At 40.0% G+C, this 9,833-nt stretch overlaps 1 protein-coding gene across 1 annotated transcript in view; it reads right to left on the bottom strand.

Moving 5' to 3' along the window:
* WDPCP (WD repeat containing planar cell polarity effector) overlaps positions 1-9,833 on the bottom strand; it is a 98,478-nt gene that overhangs the window by 80,839 nt on the left and 7,806 nt on the right. The window contains exons 6-7 of the mRNA XM_010137269.1: positions 4,686-4,800; positions 899-1,032 (exon numbers count right to left, since the gene is read on the bottom strand). Coding sequence (XP_010135571.1) covers positions 899-1,032; positions 4,686-4,800 — 249 coding nt within the window. The remainder of the gene's footprint in view (positions 1-898; positions 1,033-4,685; positions 4,801-9,833) is intronic.

Here is a 9,833-nt window from a genome sequence, read left to right on the forward strand (position 1 = left end):
GTCTACCCAGCCCAGTCCAGCCAGCCCCCAGGGTAATTCAACCTGAGATGAGCTGGTTTCTACCGACGCCTAAACTGCCTGGTTTAAAGCCAGCTCAGCTAACTCTAGACTACCTCTCAGCTACTGCTGTGGCTGTGCTATAGACACACCCATGCATAAAGGGCTGGAAGAAAGGAGTGTTTTAACCACCACTGCGCAAGCAGCAAATTGCAGTCCAGAGGCACTAACTCGCTTGCCTAAGGTCACACACGCACTTTGCCAGTGGTGAGAAACTCGGCTTCTGCATCTTGAGTCCTAGCTCAGTGGCTTAATTGTAAAACCAACTCTCCCAACAAGACAATTACTGTAACTAGAGGGAAAATTAAGGTTTCTGCAATGAATTACAACAGCCTTGGAGCTCAGGCAGAAGACGGAATTATCATACCTTCATGAGCTCGTGTAGATCGGCTGAGCCATTGTAATTGACCATGCGTGTGGTTTTAGCCCACAGCAAACAAGAGGTAAAACACATTAGCTTAAATCTTTTACACTGAGGTTTACCATTACAGATTTTGCTTCATGCTTGTTAGATGCTGAGAATGTGCAAAGGGTCAGTTACTGCTGCTCAACTGACACGAGGTAATCTGTAAAGCAGGGGGGTAACTCGACTGTGTGTCTGAGCCCTTAACCTAAATACAGGAGAAAATTGGATCCCTCTTGGCACAGCATTTTAACTCATTAACTCAGAATGCCTTGTAATTTTTTTTGACTTTTCAATACTGCCATTTTAAGAATTTGAGCTGTTCCGGTCAGTTATAAAAAGGTTTGCAATTTATAACTGCTATATGATAGTGGTGAGTACCAGTGATTCATAAGATAAAGCTACTGTAATATTTGCAGTCCCCATTGATAGCTATACCTTGAAATCCAAACAAGAGAGTTTTTCCAGTCTTTTGCTTACATCAGGAGAATCCATCTTCTTTGTAAACTGAATAAAGCAGAGCTGGTTATAGTCCTCAAACGACAAGATGATGAAATTGTCTGTAAGAACAGCTAAAAAAACAAATAAAAATTGTCACCACTGTAATATCTGTTTCTAGTAACAAAACAAATCACTGAACCCTCCGCTGAGACACTGCAAAAAGGAATTTTTCACAACAGAGTCTTAAATATTACACTGAAGCCTCTGTAATCTCCTAAAGGACATCAACGTGTCATCCTGCCAGGACCTTCTTGGAAATGAGAAATAAATCCTTGGGAGTCCTCCGATTACATAAACCTGAATAAATTGTCTCATTATCAAGTTACCACTACATTCAAATATACATTTTATGCCCTTCCATGTTAATTTTTATGTCGGTTCAGTCTTCAATTTTTTTTTTCTTACGGTAACATCCATCAGTATTTCGGAGATGTCCCTAATACAGCATAGCTCGTGTGGAGGGTGATAAATGCAAAAGAGTTCTTGAGGTGTATCTGCTATTTTGACATTGTAAGGTTCCAGGTGCTGCCGCAGACACCAAAGAGTCTGTTACATACAGGATGATGTTTTAGAGGGGTTACGAATTCCCTGGAAACCTCACACGGCAGCACCGAAACAATACGGGTAACCAAGACGGACAGACTCCCCTGGAGTCTGGAAAAGTGCAGTGGAATCCCTGCTGTTATCATAAGGGGGTGCCAGACCAAAATAGTTTAGTATAAAAGGGATTCGCTAATTTGACAATGAAAATTAATTAGACGATAGTATCTAGGATTGTTCCCAAGTGCCATCCAGTTATTCAGGCAGCGCCCACATTTAAAGAGACGCCAGAGAATGAAGGGTAACTGGTACCAGATCACTGAACAACTGGTAACGAGAATCAGGCTTAAAGGAAAGCTAGCAAGCTGCTTGCAGAAAGTAAACTTGGAAACCTCTGCTAAAGGAAAATAAAGTGGAAACAGATTTAAAGTACAAGTGGAATTACAAGTAAAGTGGAAAAGGATTTAAAACCAACCAACGGAACCAGTGGTTCCGTTCCCTGCGGAACCACTCCTGAAAAACAAAACAAATACATTTGTGACTAATATCCTAGATTCTTCAAAGTATTCTACATATCCTTAAGTAGATTGACAGTTTAATCTTACTTATAAGCATTGAAAACTGGCTACTCAGCTTTGCTTTGATTTAGGCTGTTTTACAACCAGTTGCATTTTCCAACAGTCATGTACTGGCACAGCTCTGAAGTATCTGGTATGCAAATGCTGAAGGGTAAATTCTGAAGCCAAATAATTGCCTTTGAAATGTAACATTAACACCAGCATTTGGAAAAAAATGAAAAAGAAATGGGGATAAAGTATCTGACACGGTGATTTAGAAGCTATAACCAAGATCCTAAACACACACTCAAATTCAAAGGCATCGAGCATCACGTCCTGAATATGAACACAGTTAAAATATTTCCATATCCTGACAGACAGTTTACATTAAAGATGACCTACAGCACACCTCAGATGCCTCTGAGATTTATTTTTGTTGAAGGATAGCAAGCTGGACTCAAGGACCCCTGGGCAGGTGTGAATGAGACTAGCGGTCCCTTGATTTTCGGAATCCACAGTTGTCCCGGGCAGGAGGGGAGCCTAGACTGACAGGAACGCAGCTACGGGCAGAGCTGGACCAGCATTCAGCGGGGACCCACATGCCGCAGAGCCTGGCTACCCCAGGGAGGCAGGCACTGTAGGTAATACTCTACATACCGGTACCACGAGACCCCAGTGCCACGGCGTAATTTAGAAAACGAGAAATGCTGTTTTCTTTTGGGAAAGCAATTTCCCCCTGTCATTTCTAATTAAATTATTTTTTTCAATGTTGCCCATAAATAATAAAAATCAAGAGGACTTTACTAGAGGCAGGAGGATTATAAACGCAATCTCGATTCTGTATTTTGTGCACATAATCTGACCTTAATTCCAAATGTTAAGAGGACATGCCACTCTGAGACAGAATTACAACATTTCATAAGGAATTTTGGCAGACCGTTGTCCTTAGCCATTTCTACATAGATACAATTGTTAGAATAAGAACTATTATTTTTATACCTCCTTCTTGTATTCAGTACTGGATTTCTTTTGGCCAAGGTTATAATCACAGCCCTAATTCCCACCTAGCTTTGTAAAGACGTGCAGGAACACTGGGTTAAAGTTAATTTGTTCTTGGCCAACATTTTGTTGTGGTTCTCACTAGGATAGTTCAGGATAAAAATCTGTATTTGGAACAGTATTTGTGCTGGTAACAAAAGTATCTTCTATTTGTTGTTCATGGAAATAAAAACCGTATTGCAATGACAGGTATTGGGAGTTCTGCTTTTGCTGAATGAAAAGAGTCTTGTTTCACCTTGAGGCATGGGTATTACCAAACACGGAGGTTTAAGAAATTCTTGAACAAGGGAAAACAAGGACAAACCGTTATATAAAGTTATTTGCAGCAGTCTGAGTGGGATAACTGTAAGAAAACACCTTTGTTGCTTTATTATTTCGTTCGTTGGAAGCTCTTCTAGTTAGCAGTATTTTTTTTTTTTAAATTGTCTTTCTCTGACATACCAAGCCAGCGTAAGGCAAGATATGTATACTTTAATTACTTTATTTTTCAAAGATAGAGTATTCTAAGTAAGTTCTACAACCCACTTTAGTTTGGGTATAACCTCAGCTTCTCTGTTTTCCTACTTTTTGTCACCTTCAAGTATGAAATCCTCCCTCTGGAAACTGAGGGCAGAAAAATCTGAGATTGAATTAGTAGTCTAGTAACTTAGGTGAAGAGTGAAAAACAGAAGTCAGGACACTAAATGTGTTCTGTGCCCTGTGTGTAATGAGTTGATTAAAGAAATGAGGTTAGAGTTACATATTTTTATGCTGAAGATTCTATTAACATAGTTATATTAATGCTATTTTGAAGATTAAACTACAATATACCGAAAAGGAAAGATCAGAGGGACACAGAATTTCAGGTCTCTTGAATAGCCAGAACAATATTCAATAGATGCTCGGGTACAGAAAAGAATAAATCATTAAAGATCAAAGCTAAATCTAGCATATATTCTTATTAAAAGGAGGTAATTTGGGCCTACTTTTTAAGAATTTGGAAGATAATGCACATGTAATTTGCCTGACACCGCGATTCCATATTGTCCATCAGGCAGATGCCAAGCTACCTGGCTGAGTTCTCGGTGGAGCTCTCTAGAGACACATTGAAAAAGCAACAGTCGTATTATAAAGCTGTTGAAAACAGGTACACTTACTTAAATTCTCTTCTGCATTAACCCAAAACTTCATTTTTAGCTGTCACTTGTTAATAACAATAGTGAGAGTCTGGAACTCTAGAAACTAAATCAGAACACCTCCACATTACTAACATTGGCTAACATCTGGTTCTGTCCCATTTTCCCACTCACAATAAACATGACAAGTTCAAATGGCATGCTCACAGTGATTAAAACGTGTAAGAAACTGAATTTTAGAAACCCATTCAGTATTTGACAAGCCTGAAAATGCTGATGTTAAATATTATTCTTAAAGTGTTCTTAGTCCTGAGGGTTGTAACTATGGCATTACATGCAATTACTTGTTGTGTCTGCAAGTCCCCGGTGGCAATAATTAGTCTACCTGTTGATATACTGTTTCTCTACTCTATTGTTAATGCAGGCAATTGATTTGCACACGGGTGTAATTACCATCACTGATGGTGTCGGAGATGAGCTTTCCCACCAGGGTCCTGTCAATCACCACTTTCTCCAGCTGTGGCCCAGAAAGACTGAGGGACACCAATATACCTGAGTGAAAGAGGAGCTAAAGCCAAACGGAGAGAAAACAAGACATCAAGATTCGTTAATAAAGCCAAACGTTCCAAGGTGCATATTAGCAGCTGCCCATTACAGAGCCATCTAATTTTCAAAATAACAAAGACGACTTATCTCTGGTGTGAAGATGTCTCATAATGGCTTTGAAAGCTTTTTCCAGGAAAGGGAGAGAGGTAATAGGACACTCAATTATGCAGGTACAAGAACTACAATTGCTGAACCCTTGAAGAAGGTGAGTGCTAACTCCCCAAATGTTGCAGAAACTGTACTGAATTTGTCAAAAATTCTTCCCTGAATGAGTAAAGGGATGACGCTGATCATCCACAGACCTGACTTTTTTCTGTATAAAGTAACTGCATAGCCTGCATGAAAAAACAGGAAAAGTTGAGCTTCAAGTAATTTTATATTACTATCACAGATTAAAACCAGCACCTTTTTGCTATCCTTGATACTTCTGATCATTCATATATTGTTTAACTTCAATAATGTGCCCTACTGAGTGGATCCCTAATAAATCCATGTATTCCTTGGCATAACGTTAAAAATGCCTCTCTCAGGGAGAAGGAATTTAAGCCATTGGACAGAATAGTCAGAGGCTTATTTCAGACTTAACTGAGTATTTCTGCCTAATTAATCTCAATTAAATGGTACAGATAATCTTGAAGACAAAGTCACAGCACTTACCAGCTCCTTTTGATGCCACATCTTATTTGAGAGAGAGAATGCTCAGTGGGAGGAGTTACGGAAACCACTTCTTTTTGCATAAGTAAACCATTAAACTTCGTCATTTGCTGAATGAAACTACTACAGCAAAGAAATTCAGAAAACGAACCCCGTAAAACTCCCTGCTCGGTTGTAAGCATATGGCCAAGTTACTCCAACAGCAGGAGTATATGAAAAGCTTTATCAGACAGGTACTGTTTCCCTAATAACACAGTAAAAGATCAAGTCAGGGCTTCATCAAACACATTTCTGACCGTATTAATTGTTTAAACCTTCATGTAAAAACAGTGAAAAAAAGACAACCGTGACTTTGATCTTCTCACACAGTAACTGAAAACACAAGTGTATTTTAATTCATCGTCCAGTGCCCCCTCTGACCCTCTCAGCTGCTGGACTGGATGGCCTCAGTGCAGACGTTCAAGAACTTTCAGGCCAGCTCTCAATCCTGCTACATGGCAGCAGTCCTGAAGGGCTCACTCAGGCAGCTAGGTTCACCTCCCTCTAATCAGGAAAAAAATACAGAGCAGAGGCTATTGCAGCCCTAAACCTGCTAAATAATCTTTTCTGCCAAGGGAATCCTCGGTGCAAAGCTACAAAAACTCTCCGTTATACCTATTTTGCTGTATTGATTACTATAGCTCTGCGCCCTCTGTAGCAAAGAACAGGACAAGCACATTTAAATAAACAACCTTCTTGTCCTGACTAATATATGTAACCAGCATTTTCCCAATCTATTTTCCTGTCAATTCACAGTATTTTGAAAATACATTCTAGTGATGTCTGAAATAGAAACAAAACCACCTGTGATGTTAAGGGAATTTTTTAAGAACAAATGATCCTCTCCCATCCTGCCAAAGTCGAGTAACGTGCTCGTTCGATAAATACATATAGGCAATGTTTTTTTAATACTCCCTGTCACAACAGATGTCCTTCAAGGTTCTGTCCCACTCAAAATGTTAGACACAGTTAAACTCCTGCAGCTTTTACTACAACCTTTCAAAACTCCAATGTATCTTTCTGTTGAAGCTAGATTAGATAAAATCACAAGTCATTTCCAGTTTGATAATGTGAAGTCCAGCAAGGTTTGAGTACGGTTAGCTGTAACTGTCCTGAGAATCTAGCTGAAAAAGTGAGGGTTGCAACCCAGCAGATGACAAACTATGACGCAAGCAATGATCAAGCAAAATGCCATAAATACTCCAGAAAGATCGGTTCCGAATTCCTGAATGACTATCAGCCTGTCAGAGAAGAGTGAAACAGCCCAAATCCTCCAGTGTTATGGGCCCAGCCAGGGACAACCACCATGAGCAGCAGGCAAGGTTAGGATTCTGTACTCTGACACGTTTCAGGGTGCAAATTCACCTTCTGCCTTTGCGTGCGTTTCCTGGGAAGGACATAAATCATGCCTGTTACAGAGCCAGAAGAGACATCTAGGAAAACTGCTCCGGTGTGTGACGACCAGACGTGGATATAAATATAAAACATTGTGCTAGTGGGTGTGCACGGCTTTACATCGAGGAAGTCGTCATTCAGCCGGTACGGTGTATGTTCAGTATCGCATATATCTTGCTGAGCTATCAGAACGGCATGAAAGAAGGACAGAACCAAGGTAACAATCGTTTCCATGTCTTCTGTCATGTCTCCCATGGTGCCCCCTCCTTTGTTTTTAGAGTAAAACATTCTTTCACATTAGTCTCCACAGAAGCTTGTGATATTTGGGCAAAACTTTAACAAAATTTTTGCTATAATAACTTACCATGGTTGGTAATATACCTGTCCTCCACAGGTTTAAGTCCTTCCCTCTAGGAGCTTACAGTCTGAATTTTAGAAGTAAATCAGAGAGTTTACACACTATATGGCCACGTAAGGTCACTATTTCTTCCACTTCCCTTTAAAAATCCTTCGGATTGGAATTTTTTCTTTTTAATAGTTCTTACAGTTTACCATGAAATACAAGCAGGTATTTAAGTAAAGCAGAGAAGTGGTTGAGTCATTGTCTCTGGAGGGAATTAAAACAGGTGTAGATGTGGCACCTATGGACATGGCGACTTGGCAGTGCTGGGTTAACAATCATATTTGATGAACTTTATTTTCCAATCAAACTGATTCTATGGTTCTATATTCTCTTTCATCAAAAATTCTGTAAAAGTGAAAATATTTGTGTGCTTGAATTGAAATGTCACTATTTCAATTCCTTATCATGTAGCCTGTATAAAGACCGTTACATGATAATGAGATTCGGGTGCTGTTATCTATAAGCTCGCATAGTCAAGCTGTGGTGGATAGGAACAGTCCAATCATAAGCAAATGGGGAGGACTGCAAACTTGGCTTGGACACAGATACGCAGCGATCCAGCTCCAGAGAGCGCTGCCAAGGGAATTGTGCCATCGCTGCGAAGGAGTACAAGCAAACTAACAGGCATTACTCACGCAAGGTGCGAAGACTTTCCATCTCACAGACATCAAATGAGGGAAAGAAACTGTCAATAATGAAAGACATCCCAAATTTTTGAGAGTGAAGCACTGCAATATGAAGAATAGAAATCAGAAGAGTGATTTCCACAGCTTCAACAGTCTCAAGGTGTTCCTGAACGTTCCAAAATACGAAAGCATGACTTCATCCCTATTGGAAGAACAGGAACAGCCTTTGTACTTGAATGCAGTCTGAGTGAAACGTTTGGGCATCTCCTCATCCTCCTGCTCTGGAGGAAGGGCCGCTTAATATCCGTGTTACCGAGGAGCTGAATGTGAAGACTTTGACAGAAGGAATTATGTACTTTGTGTGCCAAAAATGCTTCTCCAATGAGCAAGAAGGAGCAGAGGATACTCAGGGGCAGACGTAGGCCCTCCCTTCCCCAACGGCAAAGCACTGCATTTGAGTGACGTTTTATTAAGCAAAGGACATAATTACGGGCTCACAACTCACGGACCTTAGTAGAACTTAAGCATGTACTTAAGTAGATTCCTTTATCCTCATAAAACTTAGCCCTTGACTCCTCATTCATGCAGCTTAGCTGCTTATCAGCTCTTCTACCTAGAAAGATACCTGCAGAGCAAAGCCAGGATTTGCTTCTATCTGATTAAGAGTGGAAGAGAAGGAAAATACGCCTATAAAAAAATATTGCTGCAAACTGTTTTCCCTCACAGAGCCCAACCAACAAAGGGATATGCAAAAGGAGAATTGCAAAGCATTTCTTGTTCAAGCAGGTTCCCAGGGTTTTTCCCCACCTCTTCATTCCATATTGCTTTCGGAGGCACCCTACCCTAGTGACTCCAGAGCACGTCTTACTGCAGACAGCGGTACTGTTGTTACACGTTACTGTTTCACAACAATCAATGCAGTTGTACTTTTAGTTCCACATCTCTAAAACGACACAACACACTGCAGGTTGTGATCAAAAGCAGCTAAAAGCATGTAATGTGAGGCTGGTGATCCTCTTAGTAGCTGGTGACAGGTACTAGTCCCTCAGGTATTCTAGCCAGGATGTCTTGAGTTTGATACGAGATGTGCTAGTGTGTGTCACCACATCTCTTGCTAAATCAGTCTGCTGATGGGCATTGCAGCCGATGTAACAAGCCATGTGAGCAAATATTGCTGTGCCTCTCAATCAAGAATCCAGTTCTAAGTATGTCACTGATGGCAACATAAAAACCGTTCATACACACACGTAAATTGCAACACAAATCAAATTAAATCAAAACAAAGTAATTTAGCACAGACTATATAAATCTTTTTAATTAGCATGTAACAGGTATGATTCACAGCTAGTGCCTGGCTTTCATTCAATAAAACAATTCAGTGTTGGCATGTGTTTAATTCTACATCATAATGCAAATGTAAAACCCAAAAAAGCTGGAACTGAAATGTTTCAGCTAGATCCCATTCATTTTTACTACTTTACACTGTAAAACCAATCCAGATTCAATGGCAACATTTCATAGGATAGATTCCACGATTTTGTGGCAAAACTTAAGAGCATTCCAAAGAACTGGAGAACACCAAGGGGAAGGGAAGCAGCCAGAACTGAGTTGAGTAAACTCATCAATATTGACAAAATTAATTCCTTAGATTATTACTACCTTGGCAGGGAACACCAAGGCGTAAATTGTTTATTTAATTATAAACAATACGATGACATCTTACTGGAAAGACTTCTTGTCTTTTTTTTTTTTTCCCCGACATCCTTCTTTTATGGTCTCTTTATTTTCTATTTATTTTCCTTTGACATCAGCTAACTGAAGATTACAGGATTATTTCAGCAACTCCTCACAGGTCATCAAAGTTGGGGTACAGCCGTG

This window comes from Buceros rhinoceros, unplaced genomic scaffold (genome assembly GCF_000710305.1).
Source record: "Buceros rhinoceros silvestris isolate BGI_N320 unplaced genomic scaffold, ASM71030v1 scaffold21515, whole genome shotgun sequence".
NCBI classification, from domain to species: domain Eukaryota; kingdom Metazoa; phylum Chordata; class Aves; order Bucerotiformes; family Bucerotidae; genus Buceros; species Buceros rhinoceros.